General features: G+C 43.1%; 2 protein-coding genes across 6 annotated transcripts in view; one reads left to right on the forward strand and one right to left on the reverse strand.

Moving 5' to 3' along the window:
* The window catches only part of DTL (denticleless E3 ubiquitin protein ligase adapter), a 36,330-nt gene extending 18,755 nt beyond the window's left edge, over positions 1-17,575 (reverse strand). The window contains exons 1-11 of the mRNA XM_032805147.2: positions 17,515-17,575; positions 16,792-16,917; positions 13,273-13,371; positions 11,786-11,847; positions 11,573-11,693; positions 10,431-10,496; positions 7,829-7,944; positions 6,940-7,013; positions 5,626-5,729; positions 4,341-4,445; positions 602-714 (exon numbers count right to left, since the gene is read on the reverse strand). Of these exons, the coding sequence (XP_032661038.1) occupies positions 602-714; positions 4,341-4,445; positions 5,626-5,729; positions 6,940-7,013; positions 7,829-7,944; positions 10,431-10,496; positions 11,573-11,693; positions 11,786-11,847; positions 13,273-13,371; positions 16,792-16,917; positions 17,515-17,560 (1,032 nt within the window). The 5' untranslated portion in view covers positions 17,561-17,575. The remainder of the gene's footprint in view (positions 1-601; positions 715-4,340; positions 4,446-5,625; positions 5,730-6,939; positions 7,014-7,828; positions 7,945-10,430; positions 10,497-11,572; positions 11,694-11,785; positions 11,848-13,272; positions 13,372-16,791; positions 16,918-17,514) is intronic.
* A 171-nt stretch (positions 17,576-17,746) lies between these two features.
* The window catches only part of INTS7 (integrator complex subunit 7), a 58,307-nt gene continuing 50,210 nt past the window's right edge, over positions 17,747-25,843 (forward strand). For all 5 annotated transcript variants that reach the window (XR_012655617.1, XR_004377088.2, XR_012655618.1 and 2 more), the window contains exons 1-4: positions 17,747-18,184; positions 20,520-20,649; positions 22,923-23,069; positions 24,254-24,391. Coding sequence is in view for 2 of the 5 variants with exons in the window: in XM_032805149.2 (XP_032661040.1) it covers positions 18,094-18,184; positions 20,520-20,649; positions 22,923-23,069; positions 24,254-24,391 (506 nt within the window). In the remaining 3 variants the exon portion in view is untranslated. The remainder of the gene's footprint in view (positions 18,185-20,519; positions 20,650-22,922; positions 23,070-24,253; positions 24,392-25,843) is intronic.

Genomic DNA, 25,843 nt, shown 5'->3' on the forward strand with positions numbered 1-25,843 from the left:
GATATTTGCATTTCCTACACAGTCAGCTACAGATGCCAAGTGACTAAGCTCCTCAGGTGTCAGCCAGCATTTCGGAATTTTGCTGAAGGCTCTGGCTGAGCTCTTGCCATAATACAAAGGTTTTAACTATTGCAAATTAAGCATGAGAAAAAGCTGTGTCTGAAGCAAGAGCTTATGAACTGGAAAAAAAAGTGCCCCTTAAAACAATTAAGCTGTTAGACTCCACTAATGTGCACCGCTGCTAAATATGAAGCAAGAACCTTCTACCTGTCATAGCTGCTGAATAAACAGAAAGAAGATTTTAATGCCCATTAAAACCAGATTAAGATCAGCAACTTACAATAATCAGCAGTGATGAGAGACATAGTGGTGGCAGGAGGTTAGCTCTGTTTTACATTAATAGTTACATTCAGGTTTGACAGCTGTATACTTTGGGCACAACATGCCAGGAACTAAGCCTGTGCTGCTTTAAATGGGACCCCTCCTCCCCACTCATCTCCAGTCACTATGTGAATGTGGAAAGCAAACAAAAGGAGAAAACTGAACAATTCTGGGCCGTCAGGTTGGGGCTTTGTGTCTGGGTTTTTTTCAAGTGTCTCACCTTCCAGATGTAGGCACTCTGGTCGCTTGAGCCACTAACCAGGAACTGGTCATCTGGGCTAGTGCTAGACTTGACATAAAAGGTGGAATTCTGGTGTCCATTGAAGACTGCCACTGAGACAAAAAAAAGTAACAACAATAAACAAACTCAGAACATAATTCTGGAGTTCAGCTGGTTACACAACTAGGGCTGACATTACGGGCTTTTTCTGCCTGTTCACATAGCTCAGAAGGCAGTGGTTATACAGACTCCCTTGCTTTAGGGCCCCAAGTTTCATCCACTAGCTAGCAGGAGGCACCATTCCCTTTTGCTATAAACTGACCCCTCCCCAGCACAGTGGTGCAGTCATCTAATAGCTTTGTTAAATCCTCTCCTTCCTGTGCGACAGTTCCAGGCAAGGACCTTCTCTGGGCCAAGCCTAGGCCCCTCAGTCAGCCTCTTTGTCGCCTATTCACAGGGCCATGAATGCAACTCTCCCCACCAACCCCAAAAGAATGGGGAACCCAGTAACTGTTGTTAGCTAAGACCTGGCTTCTACTGAAACAGTGGAGGAGGCATTTGCTCCTCCCCCTTCTTCCTGCCAGTGCTTTATGTCTTAAGGAGAATATGTACTGGCTCAGAGACACTGGTCGCTTGCCTATTTTTAAAGCCTCAGTAACACCTCACCTGAACTATTAAGCCATGAAACTACTGCCCTGAATAGCTGCAATCCTTGGTATGCCAAGAACCGGAAGTTCCAGCAGCCAACACGGTAGCAGCACACAGATCTAGAGCACTCAGCCACTCTGCACCCAGGCTTCTTATCAAGGTAGAAAGGGCAAGTTACCCAATTTAGCATGATACGTGACTGAGGCCCTCTGCCAACACTGGCATACAGAGCTAGGAAGTGAATTGTGAACATAGTGGTGTCTGATTTACAGCAGCAATACAGTAAGAACTTGGAGTAGCAGGTTAGCAGGAAATAGAAACTGTAAGTGGTTTCCAAGGAAGTTTGTTTATATTTGGAATATTTCATGAACTTGCATTTACAAAGGTCACCACATCCCGCAGGAACCTGTGGCTCTTGCCAGCTTTTGTTTCAATGCAGTGTTCAGAGTGACAGGGATGCAGCGTGAGCCTGCACCCTGGCAACAGGGACAGATCCTACTGAGGAGCCATTTCCCCACCTCCTCCTCCAAATTAAAAGGGAACAGAATTGATTCAGACCAAGCTACAAAGAGAAAAGCAACAGCAGACCCTGCTGGTTTTCTAGTTATTTAAGTGAATCTGCAAGAGTCTGCTGCCCTCTGCAGGGCCCAGAATAGGATGGACACATTCTGTTGGCTGAGAATTCTTTGAAACAAAAGTGAAAGGTTTTGCAGCCAATAACATGAATCAAGATTTGCCTCCTAATGCTGATCCGTCATAGCATAGAAGTCAATAGAAGCTAGTGACTAAAATCAAAAGCCAGACTGGAGACTGTCCTGTCCCTCTAGGACAAGGGTAGGCAACCTATGGCACGTGTGCCGAAGGCGGCAAGCGAGCTGATTTTCAGTGGCCACCGGTCCAGGGAGATCTGCATTTTAATTTAATTTACTTTTAAATGAAGCTTCTTAAACATTTTAAAAACGTCATTTACTTTACATACAACAATAGTTTAGTTATATATTATAGACTTATAGAAAGAGACTTTCTAAAAACATTAAAATGTATTATTGGCACACAAAACCTTAAATTAGAGAGAATAAATGAAGACTTGGCACATCACTTCTGAAAGGTTGCCAACCCCTGCTCTAGGACTAGTGCTGAGTGAATAATTGATTTTGTGGCTGAACTGAAAAATGACCCAAAAAATGAGTTTAGTTTTACACCAAAACTGATTTTTTTCAGATTTTTACCAAAACATAAAAACCAAACCAATTTTGTTCGGGTCGAGTGGAACCATCATTTCAAAACAAAATGTCAGTTTGAACCAGTTCATTTTGAAATGAAATCTTGAAAGGAACAGCTGACTTCTTCCATTCTCCACCTCTCATTTTTTACGTGGTTGAAACTATTTGCTGAATTCCACACTAATTCAGGAATAGTCTCCCTGAAACTGCATTTTTCTGTGAATTTACTATTCAACTGAAGAAATCTGCCCAGCTCTATTTATAAACCTTATACAGGAATAATAAATTATTTAGCTTTTGTATAGAATAGTATGAGTTCAAGGCTCTGTATAGACAGTATCTAATTAATCTTCCTTGGGGATAGTAATCAGTGTCAACATCTCTATTTTAAACACAAGGAAATGGAGACAGAAAAGTGGAATGACTTGCCTAAAGCTGCACAGCAAATATTACTAGAATTCAGACTTTCTGTTCCACGGTGTGGGAAAAAAAATATATAAAAGATCCTTCTAGACACCTCTTCAGCCAGCCTCCCAATCTTACGCCCTCCCTACAAAAGTGACCGCTATTTAAACAAACAAGACCTAAGGATGGTTGTATGGAGACAAACTGAAGATAAATTAACAAGATGGTGCTGTCGCTGGTTAGTTCTCTCCTCCACCCCCACCCCAGTCTGTACTGTTTGTTTCCTCCCCTTGGATGCAGAGCTTCACGTTTATTAGCACAGAAATCTGATCTGTGATTTCTCTTCTCCAAGTGGCCAGGCTTGCCATTCTTACGTTTCCCCTGTGCTGTGCGGCTGAAGAGACAGGAAGGCAAGACCAGCCTTGGGGAAGGGAATCTCCTTCAGGAAGGCAGCCTGGCGAAAATGCTTCTAGAGCTGAGAAATAGCATATTTGACATCAGCAGCTAAATCCGATAATATTGAGAACTGACACTACTGCTCAGCTCTGGAAGGCCTTGTCTACACTAACACTGTAAATTGACCTAAGTTATACTACTCCAGCTATGTGAATAATGTTAACTGGAGCCAACGTAGCTTAGGTCAACTTACTGTGGTGTCTACACTACGCTGCATCAACGGGAGACGCTCTCCCGTCAACATACCTTACTATTCTCGTTCCGGTGGAGTACCGGAGTCGACCAGAGAGCACTCTACCATCAATTTAGCAGGACTTCACCAGACCCGCTAAATCAATCCCCACTGCATCGATCACAGCAGAGTTGATCTCAGGTAAGCGCAGACATGGCCTGAGTGAGCTAGTGACTCCAGTCCAGTTCCTAGTTTTTATCCCAACTCCATCACGATGGATCTGAGCACATCACAAAAACAGGTATCGAAACAGATGCTCTTTGTAGGCAGTCACAGAAGATACAAAGGAATAAGTAGGCTTCTCATTCCTTCAGGCAGTCCCTCCAAAACTGGGCACAAGTGATGGGGAAAGCTTGCATTGCTACTATCCACATTGTGCCTGGTAGGTGGACAAATGGCACATCAGTCTGCAAGGGTTAAAAGACAGAATAAACTTTTCCCATCCTTGGACTCTACCAAAACTGCCAACAAACAGTTCCAGTTAGTGCCAGTTGTGACGGTGGCTTCTGCGATGTGGATATCCAGGCTGAGACCAAAATAATTTCATACAGGCCACCAAATCATCATCTGTTTGCATCAACTTTACTTTCATTACTGACCTGGACCCAACTTGAACTAGATGGGCGAGAAGAGGTCTGTATCCCTTTAACAATGCCCTGAGCCATCCTGACCCCGGATTTTAGCAGGTGCCTAACTTGTGGCTGAAACTTAAAAGCTGCATTTTACAGTGTCAGTCTCGCCATTTGATAACTGTTTCCACAGGTATCATTCTTACCTGGAGTGGTCTTTAAACTTGTCGTACTGAACATGTAAATATTGTCATCTGTGCAGTTAGCAAACAGACTGGTACCAGTGGAGTCCAGAACCAGACTAGAATATCCTGGAGACAGAAAGAGAAGTTCTGCATAACCAGTAATTCCAAAAAAACAAGTGGAGGCTTCTGGGTACAATTCTGGGCATCTCTATTACATGTGATTACTGGGATATTCTTTTTTCAGAGGGCACAGTGACTGGAGGATCAAATTTCCTAGAACTGATGCAGCATATTCTCACTGAACTCTTCCAAGACTTTATGGAGAAGTTTAGAAACCACCCATCTCACCCATACAAGCCGAACTTTCAAAAGCAGCAATCTCACAGGCATTTGTAAAGTTGGATTTACAGGGGTAACAAGAACATCCAGATTTATACACAGCAAAAGATTAAATAAATAACCACCAAGAGTTTTGGAAGGAACACAAAACTTCATGCTTCAGGGCATAAGTCAACCTCTAACTGATTAGTTAGGATTCCAGGGTTAGGGAAAAACATTTCCTGTGTGCAGAGTATTTCATAACCGCCTGCTGCAGGATTTCTTTCATCTTGTTTGGAAGCAGCTTGTACTGGACTCGTACTATCAGAGACATGATACTGAACTAGATGGAGCACTGGTCCGATCCAGTATGCTATTCTTGTGGAGTTGGGATACAAGGATTTTAATCAATGTAAGTGCAGAGCAACAGAAACAAAATCAAGATTTTTATAATAAGCTGGGCCTTAAAGTGAGGTTCTAGTCAAGAAAGCTACCATGTAAAAAATAGCACCTTCTTATTCAATAGATCTGCTCCCTGTGTGTATTCAGAGTTAGAGCTGCTTACTTTTCTGGCCAACAGAAGTTTTACTGTGTGGTACTCCTGTTGGCTCTGCCGAGCCCACACAGCAAAGGGAGAAGGAGCTGAATTTGGTTTTAGCTCGTTCATCATCACCAAGTTAGCTAAGTTCAAATTGCAGGACCATGTTCTCCACTCAGTTACTTTTGTGCAATCCCACTGGAAAGGCCCACAGGAGTTATTATTACTGGTTTGATGATACAGAAGCAGGAGAAACAGCTTGACTTTCAGATCTCTGCTTGAATTTATGGTGCTGGCTGTTTTAAAAAAAAAAAAAAAGTCCTGCTAAACCAGGCCAGTCAGATCTGGAAATCACTGACACAAGACATGAACCCCTCCAAGCCATCTTCTTTTACATCATTTTTCAGATCAATCTGCAACTTTGAGGAGTAACATCATTGAATTGCTTACCCAGTTTGCGAGTGCTGATCCCAGGGTAGCAGAATGACTTGAACGGCACCGGATCCTGCCGATACATGGTGTAGTTCTTGCGCAAGTCCCATACTTTGATTACACTGAAATTCAAGATACAGGCATCTCCTTCTACATCTGCTACACAGAGCTGATAAATTTCAGAGTAGCAGCTGTGTTAGTCTGTATCCGCAAAAAGAGCAGGAGTACTTGTGGCACCTTAGAGACTAACAAATTTATTTCAGCATAAGCTTTCGTGAGCTACAGCTCAGTTCTTTGGATGCATAGAATGGAACACACAGACAGGAGATATTTATACTTACAGAGAACATGAAAAGGTGGAAGTATGCATACCAACAGGAAGAGTCTAATCAATTGAGATGAGCTATCATCAGCAGGAGGAAAAAAAACTTTTGAAGTGATCATTGAGATGACCCATAGAAGATGTGAGGAGAACTTAACATAGGGAAATAGATTCAATTAGTGTAATGACCCAACCATTCCCAGTCTCTGTTTAAACCTAAGTTAATTGTATCTAATTTGCATGTTAACCACTTAAGGTCTGTCTACACTGCAATTAGACACCTACGGCTGGCCCACATCAGTTGGCATAGGTTCATAGGGCTATAAAATTATGGCGTAGATGTTTGGGCTCAGGCTATAGCCTGAGTTTTGGGACCCTTTCCATCACCTGGTCCCAGAGTCCAGACTCCAGCCTGAGCCATCTACACCACAGTTTTACAGTCTCACAGCCTGAGTCCAAGTTAGCTGGCATGGGCCAGCCACAGGTGCTTAATTGCAGTGTAGACATTCCCCAGATCATTTAGGGTAAGCCACCTAGCTGCTCTTTGCCTCTGTTTTACCACCTGTAACATGGGGGAAATGCTTGCTCACCTTTGTAGAGGATTTTAAACTCTACAGATGAAAAATTGCTATTGTAGTGCATTGCTTCCTTAAAAGAGATGCTATCAAGTCTCATTTAGATCTAAAATTAACATTGTTAGAGACCTTTCTAATCGGCAAGTAGAGTGAATTTCCCTACGCAGTTAAACAAGGCATCTCATCCGCCCACGTGCCAGAATACCAGAGCCTGACCTTGCCTCTGTTAGAACAATTCCTGGCTCTTATTTTCTACTCTAGATTTTGCTAGATGGACAATCAGTAACACTTGAGATGTTCACCAGCAATCTACTCTGATTCAAGCAATATGTAAAATCGACTGGGACCCATACAATTTCTGTTCAGTTTCTGCCCATGCCGCTGAGAGGAAAATTCAGATTAACTCAGAAAAAAAATCATTCTCTCTCTCCTTACCCATCGACAGCTCCTGCAGAGATAAGGGTGTGTTCATCTTGAAGCAGCACCACTGTCACACTCTGCTGGAAATCCTAAAAGGAAAAAAAAGGCTATTTGTTTTCTGTCAGAGTCCGTAGAGATTCTCTGCAAACTTCAAGGCCAGCATGAATGTTTGGAAAATCAGTTCACTCTCCCTCCCAGACAGACAATTTCTGAGTTCTGCCAAACTGTTAACCAGCCTCAGTCTTGCTCTAGTAGCAGCTCAGTCCTTGGACTCCACCACGGTCACAAAGTTTTTGTTGCCCAGCAATTTAGTCACCACAGACAGGAGGCCCAGGAGTGCTAGCAGCAATTTAGGACACTGGGTTCTGATCCTGCAAGCGCCCCACAAGTAGAATTCCCACAGAGGTCAATGGGATTGGGCTCAGATTTGAAAACACCCCTCACAGATTAGACATAGTAGAGCTCTTGCACCATGGCATTTAGCGGATGAAGTAGACACAACTCTTAGTCCTGTGAGTTATAAATATCAAAGCATGACAGTGTGAACAGCTTCCTGAAAAAGCCAATCTTAGAAGCCTATGAATGGAGTAATGATCCTGCCAAAGTAAAAACACAAGCGCATACCCGGCAAGGAAAGAACATGTGGTTTGCTCAAGGATAACTGGATCTCATAGTTAATTCCCCATACAGGTGACCCAAATTGATCACAGCATCTGGTTATAAAACAACGATAGAGATCAGGCTTTGAAGAATATAGGTTTATCAGCATTTCTGTCCCATTCAAACTAGATAGCTCTTCCCAGTTGAGATGCTCTCTTGTTCATTACTTTGCAAAGCTACCACAACACAAAATGCTATTTTGGGAAGTAGAGTCCTAGATTTCTTTCACCTTCCAAATTCTTACCACTGAAGGGGCAAGTCCTCTGAGATTCTGTTTTTTCTTCTTTGGTTTGGAGAGTATCAGCTTGTCTACTATGTTGTGGGCTCCTCCAATTTGATTCACCTGCCTGTAAAATCCATCTGAAAGACAGTTCCAGGAAGCCTCACTTATTACTGCTAGATTAGCTCCCATTTACAGCCTTCGTTTTAATAAAAATAGACACGAAGTGGAAATACATTCTAGGAAGCGACTGAGAGTGACCTTTAGTTTCATTCATATACTCTGCAAACAAGCATTTTCAATTATTTTTAACACTGAATAGAAGCAGGAAATAAAGAACATGAGCATATATTTGCAATAGCTGCCACACAATCAGGACTCGTCAACAGGTTAAATTCTTCCTGATTATGTGAAGTGCAAACCATGGTTAGCCCTTCAGGACAGTGAGTTCTATAATTAATTTCACTACTGAAGTATCTGTGTAACACATTTAAATCCTGTTGATTTAACAACATGCAATCATGAGGTTTATTAAATACAGTGTGTGTCAAGTTTCTAAAAGTTAGCACTTACATAGCACTTCATTAACCTTAGCTAAATTGTGAGGGGAAATGCACCTGATCATCTAGTCCAGTTCAGGATTGCACCCACAGTACATCTGTAGTGCTTTCTCCAGTCTGGTTCCAAGTACAATGAAGTTGATAAATCTCATTGAGGGGACTCAGTTTTCTGTTCATCCACCACTCCTGCACCTATCACCACGGTGTCTGAGCACCTTACAAAGCCATCTGACTGGTCTACAACTAGCCTGAGTTCTGTCACATACGGCGCAGCTTAGTGAGAGTGCCTTGCCCATGTGTCAGTGCTGACGAGATTTAAAACCAATGTTATGGTGTCATTTCTTGCATGAGAGTCAGACAACTGTGAAGTAAAATCTCAGGCAGGTAGTTCTTGGATCAGATCTTTCCTCTTTTTATAGTACTCACTGAAATCATAGCAGTTAGGACATCTACCAGCTCACAGCCCGAACCCTCACACACTCTCCTTTACAGTCTTGGATACTTCTCTAACAATTTTTCCCCCCCTGCCTGATCCAGTGAGTTGAAGTCCCCAATTGATTGGCAAGAGCATGGGTACAGTGGAAGCGTGGAGAACAGCATGCACCAAAAGCTGTTTCCTCCAGATGGCATCTTGAGAGTCTGGACAGCAAATGCCCTGATCAGCAGCTGAGAACAATTTGTAGTAACTCTGACTCTGAACAACAAGACAACTTATTAAACAATCAATTTATAAACACCTACAGGATAACGGTGTTATAAAGAATAACCAGCATAGATTTGTGTAAGAACAAATCAGACCAAATCAACCTTATTTCCTTCTTGGACATGATTTCTGGCTTAGTGAATAGGGAGGAAGCAAGACGAGAGATATCTTCACTTTAGTAAGGCTTTTGACACAGTCCCACATGCCATTCTCATAATCAAAGTAGGGAAATGTGACCTGGATGTAATGATCATAAAGGTGGGTGTATAACTGATTGAAAGACACTGAGCAAGGAGAGGTGAAAACACTTTGGAGGACAGGATTAGAATTCAAAGTAACCTTGACAAATTGGAGAATTGGTCTGAAGTCAACAAGATGAAATTCAATAAAGACAAGTACAAAGTACTGCACTTAGGAAAGAAAAAAAAATCAAACACACAACTATGAAATGGGGGGTTATAGTGGACCACGGATTGAATATCTGTAAACAATGTCATGCAGTTTAAAGGCTACTATTCTGGGGTGTACAAACAGGTGTCTCATATGTAAGGCATGGGAGGTAATTGTACTGCTCTGCTGGGCATTGGAGAGGCCTCAGCTGGAGTACTGTGTCCAGTTCTGGACAACACGCTTTAGGAAAGATGTAGATAAACTGAAAAGAATCTGGAGGAGAACAATGATAAATGATAAAAGGTTAAGAAAACCTGATCTAGGAGGAAAGGTTAAAAAAAGACTTGGGTGTGTTTAGTTTTGAGAAAAGAAGATCAAGGGGGCACTTGAAAACAGTCTTTTGATATTTTGAGGGCTGTTATAAAAAGGACAGTGATTAATTATTCTCCATGTCCAGTGAAGGGAGGGCAAGAAGTAATGGGCTTAATCTGCAGCAAGGGGGATTTAGGTTAGATAGTAGGAAAAACTTTCTAGCAATAGGGGTAGTTACACTATCAAATAGGCTTCCAAGAGAGGTTGTAGAATCCCACTCACTGGAGGTTTTTAAGATTAGCTGGACAAACACCTGTCTGGGATGAGGCTTATTTGATCCTATCTCATCTTAGGGGACTGGACTTGATGATCTCTCAAGGTCCCTTTCAAGCCCTACATTTCTGTAATTATGGCCCACAAAACATATCAATACAGAGACTTAGGCAAATCCGAGAGTCCCATGAAAGTGGCAATACCCATTAAATACAGATAAATTTGATCCTTGGTTTTCTCCCATTAAAGCAGCTTTCCTCCCAAATTATCCACATCCCATTCAAGGGGCTTTGCCTGTAGTGCCATGAACTGTATCAACCCAATGAATAAGCTCAAAGATGGAACAAAAACCACTAGCCCCATTACACACATCTGAAAGCTCACCTACCTTTTTTGTTGCATCTGGTGTCCCAGAGCATGACGTTTCCATCTCTGCCTCCAGTACAGAAGACAGCTGAGGGAAACATATTTATTAGCTTAAAAAGTTACAAGTGTTCATTTTAGAAGATTAACTGAAGCCAGGGTGACACCGTGTTTGTGACAATGCCCTGCCTCATCTGCCTGTCCTAGCCCTAAACCTGGCAACCACATCTCAAGGCTGCAGGCTCACTGCTAAGGTGATAGATTTAGAATCTGAGGAAAGGCAGCCTGCTGCTTGGTACTGTTTGACAAAGGAGATTGGTGGGTTTGTCCTTATTATAACTGACAGGCAATAACTGAAGATAGTAGCATCTGAATATACAAGGAGAACTGAATGACTTAGGGGACCTCCAACTTTAATAGCTTAAATTTGGCTCAGGTTAGTGATGACAAGAAGTTACCAGCATTAAATCGCTTTCTAGTGTCCCGAGCAGGAGTAGCTAATCTTACTATAGTTCAGGAGTGGCCAAACCTACTGATTCTCTGAGATGCATAAGACAATCTTCTGAAGTTCAACAGCCAGGTCTTGCCTTCTGGTTTCAGGGCTTCAGCCACGCAGGAGGCACCACCGGGGCTTGGGGCATCAGCCCTGCTCCAGCTGAAGCCCCAAGCCCTGGCAGGTGCGCCCTGGAGGGCTGAAGCCCCGACACCCCCGCTCCCCTCAGAGGAGAAGCTCCTAGCCCCACCACCCTGCTGCAGGGCAGAAGCCCCGAGCTCCACCCCACCCCTCAATCCAGTAAACAGAGAAGCGGAGGGAAGCATGAGAAGGGCTCCACGAGCCGCACTTTAACTGTAAAAGAGCCACATGAGGCTAAACTGTGGTTTGGCCACCCTTGCTACAGTTCCTTATGTATAACTATCTACCACAGACACCCTTGTTGACAACTTCAGCCTAGAGACTGCTAAAACTGAGTGGGACTGGAAACTTAACCAGCCTTTCACCCTAGAGGGGGTCTCTACTGGACACAATTGAGCCACATTGAAAGGGCAGTGTGAGGAAGCCTACTCAGGCACTGCCTGTGCTACAAACAGTGGGCTTTGGCCTCCACAGATCTCATCAGCACTAAGATTTACTTAAAAAAATATGGGAAGAGAAACATGAACATTTACCTTTCTCAAATTTAGAGAAAGCAACTGACTTGAGGCTGCACTGATGACCTTTACATATGCCAAGCAGCTCACCAGCCCTTACGTCCCACACCTTGGCTGTCTGGTCTCCTGAAGCTGTAACCTTGAGGGGAACAAATGAAAAGATTTAGTCATTCTTTGCAGTAATTCACCAGACCAATAAAAATAAAAGTCAGAGCGCACAAGTCATCTTACAATCCTGTGTTCCCCAGGCACCCAGGCAAGGTCGAAGACAGCATTTGAGTGAGCCAGCCACTCTGAAGGAAAAACAAAACCTAAGATTAGTTCAGACCATGCAAAAAGTAGGCATCTTGGAAACACATTGAAGTGTGACATCCACTTGTAGAGAACTATGAACATTTTTTTAAATCCAACATTCAAGTGACTAAATTTTGTTGCTTGTCGTCAACAGCTTTTCATGGGTGCTAAGAGCAACATGGCACAATTTGTTTAGAGCATAAGAACGGCTGTACCGGGTCAGACCAAAGGTCCATCTAGCCCAGTATCCTGTCTACCGACAGTGGCCAATGCCAGGTGCCCCAGAGGGAGTGAACCTAACAGGCAATGATCAAGTGATCTCTCTCCTGCCATCCATCTCCACCCTCTGACAAACAGAGGCTAGGGACACCATTCCTTACTCATCCTGGCTAATAGCCATTTATGGACTTAACCACCATGAATTTATCCAGTTCTCTTTTAAACGCTGTTATAATCCTAGCCTTCACAACCTCCTCAGGTAAGGAGTTCCACAAGTTGACTGTGCGCTGTGTGAAGAAGAACTTCCTTTTATTTGTTTTAAACCTGCTGCCTATTAATTTCATTTGGTGACCCCTAGTTCTTGTATTATGGGAATAAGTAAATAACTTTTCCTTATCCACTTTCTCCACATCACTCATGATTTTATATACCTCTATCATATCCCCCCTTAGTCTCCTCTTTTCCAAGCTGAAGAGGCCTAGCCTCTTTAATCTTTCCTCATATGGGACCCTCTCCAAACCCCTAATCATTTTAGTTGCCCTTTTCTGAACCTTTTCTAGTGCTAGAATATCTTTTTTGAGGTGAGGAGACCACATCTGTACACAGTATTCGAGATGTGGGCGTACCATGGATTTATATAAGGGCAATAATATATTCTCAGTCTTATTCTCTATCCCCTTTTTAATGATTCCTAACATCCTGTTTGCTTTTTTGACCGCCTCTGCACACTGCGTGGACATCTTCAGAGAACTATCCACGATGACTCCAAGATCTTTTTCCTGACTCGTAGCTAAATTAGCCCCCATCATATCGTATATATAGTTGGGGTTATTTTTTCCAATGTGCATTACTTTACATTTATCCTGGATTTCAGTCTCTTCCCTACCAGCCTAAATTTGGCCTCCAGGACATCTCTCCTACCCTTCCCTGTGTCATTGTACCACGGTACTACATGTACCACGGCCACTGGCTCCTCCTCAGCACTACACATAAGTCTGTCTAGATGCCTTGAGAGATCCGCAACCTTCGCACCAGGGGACATGCCCATGCTACTGCTTTAAAAACAGAAGCCAGGAACTTACAAAGAAGGAATGCAAGTACTGCCCATATTTAAGTATTAGTCAACACAGCAAAAGCACTCTTTGCTTCTAACAAATCATGCCATTTTTATATCAAGTGCAGATCTTGCTCTGCATTACATTTACCTCTAAAGATCTGCTTGCCACTGTTTTGGGTGTCAGTATCATAAAGCCTAACAAAGCCTTCTTCATTTGCGACTGCAAGTACATGCTGCAAATCTGAAGCTGAAAGACAAATGATTGGAAGTTAATTTTTTTTATATTAAATAGCTACCACAATGTTTCCTTCGTAAAAGAGAACTGCAAACAAATTACTTAAATAGAATATACAGCAATTGCACAACTTTGGAAAAGTTGCACTTACATAGCAATTTACATCTTCAAAGCACTATACAAACATTAATGCTCCATAACAGAATAGGAATAGCCCACTTTACCAAAGGGAAAACAGAAAGCTTACGTGACTTGACAAATGCTACAGTGAGATGGTGGCAGAGACACAATTAGAACTCAGATATTTCTAACTACTAGTCCACTGCTGCTTTAGTAGTTTATAAAGAATATCAGAATGGACAAATTAGAGAATTGGGCTGATACCAATAAGATGAAATTCAGTAAAGACAAGTGCAAAGTACTACACTTAGGAAGGAAAAAAATCAAATACCAAAAAAAAACCCAACAACAACAAAATGGGGAATAACTGGCTAGATGGTAGTACTGCTGCAAAGGATCTGGAAGTTGTAGTGGACCACAAATTGAATATCAGTAAACAACACGATGTAGTTGCAAAAAAGGCTAATATTCTGGGGTGTATTAAGACGAGTGTCATATGTAAGACATGGGATATAATTGTTCTGCTCTACTTGGTTATGGAGAAGCCTCATCAGGAATGCTGTGTCCAGTTCTGGGCGACACACTGTAGGAAAGATGTTGATAAACTGAAAAGAATCCAGAGGACAGCAACAAAAATCATAAAAGGTTAAACGAACTTGACTTATGAGGAAAGGTTAAAATAACTGCGCATGTTTTGTCTTGAGAAAAGAAGACTGAGGAGGGACTTGATAAAAGTCAAATATGTTAAGGACTGTTATAAAGAGGATGATGATCAATTGTTTTCCATATCCAGTGTAGGTTGGACAAGAAGTAATGGGTTTAATCTGCAGCAAGAGGGATTTAGGTTACATCAGCAGTTCTCAACTGGGGGTCCATGGCCCCCTGGGTGGCCTTGAGCCCTTTCTGGGGGGCCAAGGGACCCCGCGGCTGAAACCCAGAGCCCGAGCCCTGGCCTCCCCCGCAGGGCTAAAGTTGGGAGCTCCAGGGCCCCCCACTACGGGGCTGAAGCCAGGAGTCATGGGGCTGAAGCCCTGAGCACTGGTTGGTCCTCCTCCCCGCAGTCCCAAGGACAGCTCTGCACCCGCCCACTTCCTCCTCTCCCTGCCCCTTGGTCATGTCGGAGGTGGGAAGCTGAAGGTGGGCAGCTGCTGCTCTGGCTGGTGCCACGGAGTGGGCAGCCACGGCATTCCATCTCCTGTTGCTGGTGCCTGGGGTTGCAGCTGCTCCTCAGCACATGCAGCTGTTAAGAGCCACATAGGCGGGGAGACTCAGACTCTGTGGCCAGCAGAGCCCTTGGAGAGCAGTGACCACAAGGGAGCCCTCCTGGCACACAGCCCTTAGCTACTCCCTTCCTGTACCGTGAGCTACCCCCCAACCACACACAACTCCTAGCTACCCCCTCTTTGTATCCTGAGTGGTTTTCAAACTCTTGAGCTGAACTCCCACCACACACAACTCAGATAGGCTGGGTAGTCTGCTGAGGTGAGTCAGGGGGTGGAGGTGGCACTGCCTCCCTGGACCCTTCCGTGTGGAGTGGCCCAAGCCCCGTCGCAGCCTGCTCCCCTGCCTCATAGAAGTCAAACTATGCCTATGTCTGCAGCCCCACCCCCAGCCCAGAGCCCCAAGTTTCCCCGTTGCCCCACTGGGCCTTGGAATTTTTATAGCATGTTGAGGGGGACCTCAGGAAAAAAAAGGTTGAGAACCCCTGGGTTACATTGTAGGAAAAACTTTCTAAAGATAAGGTAGTTAAATTCTCAAATAGGTTTTCAAGGCAGGTTGTGGGATCCAAGTCATTGCCCAGAACAGGTTGGGCAAACACTTATTAGGGATGATCTAGGTTTATTTGGTCCTGCGTCAGTGCAAGGGGCTGGACTTGATGACCTCTCACGGTCCCTTTCTGCCCTAAATTTCTATGATTCTATTGACTTATTTTATCCCAGAATTTTACAGATTCTAAATGCAAAGTGAGCCTTTAACTCTCCCTTAACTTTTATGAGTCAAATGTTTTAGAAAGAGAGTTTTTCCCTAGATTCACAGTAAGGTCTTGGATTTGTTAACTCAATGTCACAGTAATTTGGGTTCTTTAATATATTTGTTCCTTGAATAAATCTGTTAGCTGATCATATTACTTTTACACAAAATGGTTTGATAGTGCAGACAAAATAACAAATTCCAAAGAGTAGAGGAAACAGATACCCTATCATCATTTGATGTTGCGAGTTTTTTAGCATGATCTCTGCATTAAGTAGCATATATGGGGGCCTGGATTGCTCAGGGAACTAGTAATGAGCTGCCAAAGTCTCCTCTTAAGGATGATGATACAAACCCAACTCAGATGTGAAGTGATCAACAGCCATGGCCATCTGATGGCTGCCCAATGGTTCATGGAAAATTAGTTGGTTTAGTTCATTTCTCAAAGAAAGGTATGCTCATCAACAAAGCCAGCATCCAACCACTCTTACTACTGACTGTCACCTTGTTCACAGTGTTGAATAAATATAAAAAATTAACTATCCTCTACATCCTTTGGTGGTCCCTTCAGGCTAGGGTTGGGACATGGGCAGAAGGGGCAATGTGGAAAAACTTGCACACCTAATGTCGGTGCTATACCGGCAGATAGGGATTTCAGTATTCAGAGCTGTCAAATAAGTCAGCAACTTTCACCTATGCTACATTCACAGAAAGACTTAAAAGGTTTTTTGTTATTTATTTAGTAAGAAAGGATACATATGGGATTTTAGTAGCACATCCTCCTCCTCACCAGTTTCCATTTACTACTGCTCACTCTTTTCCAGGTCCTAGTTACTTATGGACCAAGATCAACTGGCCTAATTTTAAACCTGCGAACATCTTAGCTCCACATCAACGAGACATATTCTGCCTTAGACAAGACTGAAATCAAAAGCTGTTCAAGTGTGTAAATGTATTTAAATTATTTGACTGAGCACACTTTATTAAAATGCATAAAAATTCCATGATCCTTCCCATAATCTGTCATGCTGCATAGCTCTATTATATCAAAGTAAATCACAGTGTTACTCAGTTCACCTTAGAGAAATAATGGATTTTTGTATATAGTATCTATACCTGAAAAGTGGCATGGAACCTTTTGACCTAAGAGCTTATTCATTGCAAGTTATTGGTTGCTGTGATAGATGTCATTAACTGTCTAGTCTAGGTTGTCCTTGATATAAAATAAAGAACTCTTTATGAAACTTAACATTCAAAATAAATGGTTACAATATCTGTTCATCTTTATATGCAACACTTTGGCTCTACCATAGTATTTTAATTTCCAAAAAGAACACTTACCTGTAGAAAAGGCACAACCAAAAGGAGGAACTGGCATTCCCATCTCTCCGTAAGAAAGGTGGTCATCTTGCTGACTACACTGATAGCAATCCAAGAGATGTTGCAGGGGATATTGCAAGGACAGACCTAAAAATAAGGAAAAAAATACATATGTACCAGGATTTTAAGCTGCTGAAATTAAACCCACTAACTTCTTTGGGTCAGAGGTCTTGTCCGCATTTTGTGAACGCATCCATGTTGATGGGGTTCTGCACTTAGTCATGGAGCCGAAGTACTAGTCATAATTTCAACACTAAACAGAAGAATCCACGACTTGTGCTGGGCATTTACTATACCATTAGCTACACCAACGTAGTTAGAAACGTCTTATCGAGACGTGCCAGTCAAACCCCATCATCGTGGATAGCTGCGAACACCTCTCCCGGCTAGACAGAGCCATCCGTGGGGTGATCTCTCCAGAGAGGGGGCGCCGCAGCGATGGGGCCGTGCAAGCAAGGACAGAGCACCAGGGGCCGCACTGCAGGGGACACGCCCGTGCACCGGTCCGGTTGGCCGGGAGAATTGGCACCTGCCGTCCCCCTCCCTCAGCCCCGGGGTCCTGGCACCCACCCCCTCGCTCCAGGGCCGGAGCCGGGGGGCTCAGCACAGTGGGAGACAGGGATCCAGCCACTCGGATCCCGGGGAGCAGAGGGTCGGGCCCGAGGATCGCGATCCGTTACTCACGCTGCGGTCCGGCCTGGGCCCGGCGGAGGAGCGAGCGGCAGAGCATGACCCGTTAACCACGCAGCGACCGGGACACGAACGATCACAGCACCGACTGCCCACTCCCGCCACCCGAATTACCCGCCAATTCGCCAAACTCCATTCCCGCTCTCCATTGGACAGCATGACGGAGGCGGGGCTAGAGGCCACGCCCGTTGTCTCCCATTGGATAGCGGCCCTGGGGCGAGACCACTAGACCACGCCCACTTCCACCCCACCCTGGTAGATACTGCCGGCGCTAAGGTAAAGGCGGTGGATAGAGGCGGATGACTGCACATGCACACTTAGCGGAGTGTGCTGCGCATGTGCGACAGACCCAGGGGCGGGAGTATGAGCCTAGCTGAGTCCGCATGTGTGCAGCTGCTGACAGCGCATGCGTCCGCAGATGTGGTGGCGGGAACGTGTCTGTGCGTGCGTACGCTGTAACACCGTCGGTGGTGTGGTGAATCGCGCATGCGCAACTGCACAAGACGGTTTGGGGCGCTGCTAGCCGTGCACTGAGTTTAGGGGCCGTGCTGCAGGCTACTAGCGGGGAGCGCTATGGCCGCCGGCGCTAAGTCCTTCCTGGCGGACGCGGGCTACGGCGAGCAAGAGCTGGACGCGAACTCCGCCCTCATGGAGCTGGACAAAGGTAGCGGGAAGCAACCTGCGGCCCTGCTGTTGCAGCGCACGGCGCATGCGCGGCACGGACTGGAAGCCCCGCCTCATTGTGCGCTCTCTCCTCCGCCCCCGCGTAGAACGCACAGTCGGCGCCCCGGGCGTCTCCCCTGGTGTGACGGAGCCCTCTGGGCGTCTGGCGGGAATTCTGGCCCGTGTGGGTTCTCTAGCCGTTCCCGCCTCCGCCTCCTTCCCCTCCCCCTCTCAGCGTCTAGCTGTGCACCCTCCTGTCCGACTAACCTCTGTCCCCTGCGCGTTCGCTCATCTGCTGACAGTGTCCTGGATTGGGTTTTATTTTAATTAGATTTGTCTGTGTAGCTGTGTGGTCATGTTAGTGACCGCAGGGTCACAGAAATGGGCCTTAGACTGATAGCAGAAGGTGGCTTGTGGTGGCCCTTAGTTCCTGTCAAAGTTCATGGCACTGTCTTGTTGGGCCAGCCCTTGAGCAATCTCTGTGTCCTGCACCGATGAGCTTTACCCCTGTTGTGCCAGGGAAGGGAAGTTGTTAACCGCAGTCTTCATCTCAGAGCTTTGGTTGATCTCACAGGGCAGGTCTACACTAAAAACACTGCATGAGCACAGCTGCAGATGCTCTAAGGTGAGAGGAGAGCTCTCACCTCCCCATAGTTAATCCACCTCTGCAAGAGGCAGTAGCTATGTTGGTGCTGAGGTTGGCCTAACTACACGACTCTGGGGTGTGAATTGGTCACACCCCCTGAATGACATAGATATATCAAAGTAATTCTGGAGTGGAGACCTGCCCTTAGATACCTACCTTGGATCTAGATCACGGGTAATCAATACATTTTTCATAGAGGTCCAGATTTCTTGGCCAAGGTCCAGACTCCAGAGAAAACAATATTAAAAAATAAGTAAATAAAAAGACTTTGCTGTCTCTTTAAAAGCTTCTAGTGGTGTGGATTTGGTGCATGATCAGCCTGTTGCCTACTTGTGTAGGGAGTGGAGGACAGGTCTGATTTGTTTGTGGCAGCTAGTGTTGCTGAGGAAACGTGCTGCAGCATTCTTGTACCAGTTGGAATTTCCTAAGCACTGAAGGTTTCACATCCATCTGTGTTTCATTGCTGTAGTCCAACTAAGAGGTGATGAAGGCATTAATAACTGAGGCCAGGCTATCTTTGCCATGATGTGGCAGAATCTTCTAACCAATTGGAAATGATAGAAAGTGTTCTTAGATGCTAATATATGAGAGCTTAGTGTTGGTGATGAATCCAGGAGCACTTCTAAGCTATGGACTGAATAGAATTATTTGTTTTGAAAAAAATAATTAATGTGAAGAACTTGTCAAGTACAGCATGACCTAAACTAGTTGTAGCCTTCTCACACTACAGCAATATACATGTTTAATAACTGTTAACTAAAGAATGTGGATTGAAGTCGGTAGGAGAGCTGATGGGGATGCCAGGGTCTGGAATTTGCAAGATTGTGCTCGCTCTGTTGCCCTTATTTTGTGTATCTCATACCTCAGTTATATTTGTCAAGCATATTCCTGAACTGACTTCTGTAGTACCAAAAAGGAAACAAAAAGTAGCACAGTTAGTGACTACTCACACAACTTTTAAATAGTGTTAATTATGAGTATATTTGTATTTTGCTTGAAAGCTATACTGCTCACTAGTTGTTGATGGAAGACTGATGATGACTCAGTTTTCAATAGATAAGGACCAACAGAGACGTTAAACAGTGCATAAAAGTATTAAAAATGTCAGTTTTAAATATTCTCTGCGGAAAGAACACTTAGCTTCCTGTACACTTTCAGAAAACTCAATTACCCGGAGAGTTTACATATTTTAATGTATGTATGTTTTATCCTATCCAAGACCCTGATCCTACACACTTAAGCATGTGTGTCACTTTGCTCATGTGAGTGGCCCTGTAGTCTTCAATGGGACTACTCATATGAGTAAAGTAAAATGTGTGTGTGTTTTCAAGATCAGGGCTAACACTAATAGATGTTCTCAATATTCAAATACATGTCTAATCCTTTCTAAAATATCCAGTTAAGCTTTTCGCCTCAATGGTATCTTATGGCATTGGGTTCTGTGGGTTAACTGCATTGTGCATGTGTGAGAAGTTTCTTTTTTATCAGTTGCAGATTTATTACCTTTCAATTTCATTAACTTTCCCCTTAAGTTTTACTTGAGGGTAAATAGCCTTATTTACCTTCTGTGTTAGATTTCAGTCATGCTCCATCTTATTTCCTCTCTAGATAATCTCAAGTTTTTCAGTCTTTCCTGAGAGAAAACCATAGCTTTACTGCTAGAAAATAATTATTATTGTTTTTCATATAGGCCTCAGGTCTGGAAAACTTGGGGAGCAATGTGAAGCTGTTGTCCGTTTTCCCAGGCTCTTTCAGAAATATCCATTCCCCATTCTCATTAATTCTGCATTCTTAAAACTGGCTGATGTTTTCAGAGTTGGGTAAGTATTGTACTGCTTCACATTCCTGATCCTCAGGTAATTATTTTCTCTGATCCATGTTCCTTTGAAGCCTAGATAATCTTCCTGCTTTCCCTATTTCACAGCTGCTATCCTGTCTAAGGAGGTCTGGATGGACTCTGTTTTGAGCCAGTTGACATCATCTTTAGTGGTTTGGAGTGGTAATGAACAACTGAAGGCATTGTCATTCTGTCCTTCTAAAGCTTTGTCGGCAGTGGGAATTTTAACCCCTGTTACAACCATTGTTGATCAGCCAGCAATGTAGATGCACTGCTGCAAACCCCTAACATCAACAGGTTCAGAGATCTTGCATAGAAGATTAAAACACATTAGTTCTCCACAGTAACTCCTCACTTAAGATTGTAGTTATGTTCCTGAAAAATGCAACTTCAAGCGAAACAATGTTAAGCAAATCCAGTTTCCCCATAAGAATTAATGTAAATGAGGGGGTTAGGTTCCAGGGAATTTTTTTTCACCACACAAAATATATTATATATAAAAAAAATACACACACAGTATAAGTTTTAAACAAACAATGTAATACAGGTACACAGTGAGGATGATTGTAAAGCTTGGTTGAGGTGGAGGAGTCAAAGGGTGGGATATTTCCCTTACTGCTAAATGATGAACTAGCAATTGACTGAGCCCTCAAGGGTTAACTCTCTAACTTTGCAAGGCAGCAGGAATGGAGGGAGATATGCGCATTGTCCTTAAGTACACTGTCTTGTTAATTAGATCAGCTTGCTGAGACTGCAACCCTGGTGTGTTCCGCACCCCCGCTTTATGGAAGATGGGGTAAGTGGGGTGCAGAAGTGGGGGGAGGGGGCACCCTGACATTAGCCCCCCTCTTCCTTCCCTCCCCCCTGCACAGCAAGCCGGAGTCTCAGGGAGCAGCTCCAAGGCAGAAGGCAGGAGCAGCACATGGCAGTGGGGGGAGGGATGCAGCTGAACTGCAGGCAGCTGCTGCACAGGGAACTTGGGGGACTGCCAGCCCAGCCTGGTTCCAAGCCCCCACCAGCTTGCTCCCAGGGGCTGCTCTTCCTGCAAGCAGTAGACAAAGCAGGCAGCTGCCAAACGAGGTTAGAAGGGAGCATTGCACAACTTTAAAAGACCATGTTCCCTAACTGATCAGCAATATAACAATGAAACAACGTTAACCAGGATGACTTTAAGTGAGGAGTTACTGTATTTGTGATATAAATGAGAGTCTGAGCTGTAGCTGTTCCAAGTGAGAAGTTCCCATTGAAGTATGTGAGAGAATTGGGGCTGCTCTGTAACTTACGAATATTGTATGTTGACCTGGTTGTTGGGATATTTACTATATGAATATATTGGTTTAGTTTAAGAGGAGGCTCTAAGGACAAAAACAAGGAGGAAGGAAACCCAGTGGCTTATCTTGAGCCAAACACTTGAGGGTTGTTAAACAGGTAATGCCATTACTGGAAAAGGCTTGCATACAACAGCCATCAACAGGACTACAGCAATTTGAAAAAGGACACGCTCTTGAGAGGTGGGAGTGATTTGGTGAGAGTGACAGAGATGGGGATCATGCTGGGGCATCTGAAGGAGCTAGACCTGCCTAGGTCAGTATCGCAGAATGGTCAGGCTTAGGTGAGATAGACATGCATGTAGACTTGGTTTTTAAATCCTTTTTCTTTAAATTATTTGTTTCCACTGTTAAAATAAACAGTATGTCGTGTGATCACTACATGCACCACAGCTCCCCCAGGAATGAACTGCAGTGCTGGACCTAGTCAGACCTGCAGGGTAATTGATACATGCAGTATTGTGGCCAAGGGTTCAGTCTTAGGGGAAGAATTGCAGAATTCCAGCCCTGGATAGATATAGGCATGAGGTGTAGTACACTCAAAGACCACAAAGGGGCAGAGGTGCAGTTAGCCCTGTACTTGTGGTAAGGTCAGTGGGTGTGTTCTGGGTACAGAGCAGCTGCAGGATACAGCCCTGAAGTGTGGGTGTATATGGCAAACATAGGTCCCACTGACGCCTGCATCCACTTAGACCTCATTGCAGTAGTACTACTGCCAGTATATTTAGGCTCAAGATTGCCATTAACTTCAGTAGGAAAAGAATTGAGCACAAAACGTATACTAATCCTAGTAGAAAACAAATGTAAAATAGGGTGTTCTGTAGTGGTCTGTAAATTTAATTTAAATCAGTTATAATCATTTTGATTCTCAGCCTGTTTGTGAATTTCCATTACTCAGAAGTAAGTGTGTGTATATATCTTCCAATAGAAACAACTTCCTGAGGCTGTGTGTCCTGAAAGTTACTCAGCAGAGTGAAAAGCACTTAGAGAAGATCCTGAATGTGGATGAGTTTGTGAAAAGGGTTTTCTCTGTAATTCATAGCAATGATCCAGTTGCTCGAGCAATCACACTCAGGTATGCCTTTCTAATTTAAAACTACTTATCACAAGTCTTTATGTAACAGCTGTTTAGTTAGAAAAGTAAATGTTCATCAATTCTTTGAAGTCTTTAAAAACTGGAATTAATTCTGCAACATTAAGAATAAGAAGAAACAGTCTGCTTTTCATCGAAAGTACAAGACAGCTGTTTTAAAGGGAATAAGGTAACACATTTGTGACCGGAATAAGGAGGATACTAGATATCCTTTTGACATAGTCAGAGTTGTGTAGATGTATCAGAGAGCAAAACTGCATCTTGTATATGCAATATTGGTGGGTTGCATGTACAGGTACCTTAACTTGTGTTCTCTGCCTCCTGGAGTCTACAAAACATGTATGTTATGTTAAAACACTTGCATTTGATATATTGAGATAAACTGCATACATTTCCAGTATGATTCCACTACTGCTTGTACGAAACTGGAATAGTTTGTTGACTTGTATACAAAATTAAATTTTGTATACCATCTGACTTATTTTCACCATTTCTACAGATCATTTTAGATTTTTTCCTCTACGTCTGCCCTTGAAACTTTCTGCTCATTGTCCTATGATATGTGAACTTGGAGGAAGGTCCCCTGCATTATCCAAGTAGTGCACAAGGTGTAAACTCCTAGGAAAGCCACTGAGAAATGCACAATCAAAACTTGTATAATTTTTAATAATGTTAGAGGTAACAGACTGGATTCACCCAAACCATCATGGAGTAAATTGCACCTCCTTGGACAGCTTGGGTACTCTGCCAAGGGTGGGATACCTCACCCTGAAAGAAGACTTGTGGTTCCACTGCTTTCCTCCCTTAAATTTTCTGGAACTTTAACTGAGCCCTGTTGGTGTAGGCATCTCTGTTGATGTCTTGGGTCAGCACAAGTCATGATCACATCTTGATAAATTAATTATAATTGCTTGCTGGTTCACCATTTAAAAAGAATCTGCAGTTGGTTGGTTTTGTCCTAAGTAAGCTGTTATGAGGAGAAGGAAGGCACAGAGTTTTTGTGCTAGGTAGGAAGCTTTTGACGATATATTATATATGTCTGAGCTTTCTTAAAGGAATTACTACAGATCTAATTCCTATCTTCATAGTTGATTTTCACTCTGGTTCACATTTCCCTACACACTGAAGTAACTGTTTTCTGATGTTGCTGTGATTTATTTCTGTAGGATGTTGGGGAGTATGGCATCCATAATCCCAGAAAGGAAGAATGCACACCACAGTATTCGCCAGAGCCTGGATTCCCATGATAATGTTGAGGTTGAAGCTGCTATATTTGCTGCTGCTAACTTTTCTGCACAGTCAAAGTAAGCTGTAAATTCTTCTGTGCTCTTATTCGTATTTTAAGGAGTGGAAGCGCTATTAATACAGTAGGACTCTTCACTGTCCTTCAGTAAATCTGGGATCACCTTCTGCAGTACTTGCCATACCATATATAAGGAGATACACAAGAGATCTTTACCATTTGTAATGTACAGCATGAATGTTGCAGGAAACTTGAAATCATATTTAAAACCACCCCCAGCAGAGGCATTTGAATCTCATTGAAATTTACTTGTATTTTTTTTAAAAGCTGTGAGGAAAAGTTAAGGAATACAAGGGGAAAAAACTTTAAATGAATATCGACTTAAAAAAAAAATCACACTTATCAAAAATTTTTCCTTTACTTTTTAAATGCAATCCCTAAGATTTCTGTAATTAAGATATTCAAGGGGATTTTTTTCCATTTTTTTACTTTGTACTTTAGACGTAGTTTGCTTCATTTTTCCTTTTTAGTCAGTTACCCTTGTTTTTTTCTGAGTTCTTTCACTGAGGTGAAGATTTAAAAAAATCCCAAAAGGAAGAGAGGTTATAAAATGGCAAAAATTGGCAAGGGGACTCCATGGCAGATACAGTGTCTGAAACTACTTTCAACTTTAAAAAAAATTTTTTTTGTGTATTTCAAGTTGGTGGTGGTGCTCTAAATTTCCTACAACCTACTCTTAAAATGTTAAGAATGTCAGGAAAGTGAGTGAATCTGGCAATTACAATTGTACTTCTAAGTGAAAAAAATTCAGTGGAGTTCATTTAAGATGGGTGTCAGTGTGTTTTCAAACCAAATTGCCATTTTATACAGTTCCTGCAAGCACTGAAGGTGAACTGTATAGGTTGTGGGGTTTTATTAAAAGAATCCTTAAAACTATCTTGTGCAATTCTAAGAGGAAAATATTCTATAACATTACATTACATTACCTGTGTTTTAACAAAATCTGAGTCAATTTCCACCTCCCTGGAATGTACACTGCAGACTCCTTGATTTCTCGGGGGAGAGGTGGGGAACTAAGTGACAATAAACCGTCCTAAACAAAAGTTTGGAAGAACCATTCCTTCTGTTTATGGAGAGTTTCAATAAAAATCACAGTAATCTTAGTAGCTCATTTTAATAGAACATGTGCCTAAAACTCCTTTATCCTGCAGATTCAGTAATCAACCCCATTAACCTATCTTTTTCAAATCAATTGTCCATGACACCTGGAGCATCCTGTATTTTGTTCTATGAATAAAGACTGGGGTCAAATAAAACTTCTTGCTGTTGTTCAAATAGCATTAAACAAGGGTAGGGAAAGCTTTTGGTGGTACCAGTCTTTCCCTAGAATATTAAGTCTCTACAAAAGAGCACTTATAGCAAATGACATTGTTTAACACATAATACAGTGATTTTAAAAGAATGTTAGCACTGGAGCAAATGTTTCTACTTGTGCTGGTGTGGATAAAGATGG

The sequence above is a fragment of the Chelonoidis abingdonii genome, chromosome 3, assembly GCF_003597395.2.
Source record: "Chelonoidis abingdonii isolate Lonesome George chromosome 3, CheloAbing_2.0, whole genome shotgun sequence".
NCBI classification, from domain to species: domain Eukaryota; kingdom Metazoa; phylum Chordata; order Testudines; family Testudinidae; genus Chelonoidis; species Chelonoidis abingdonii.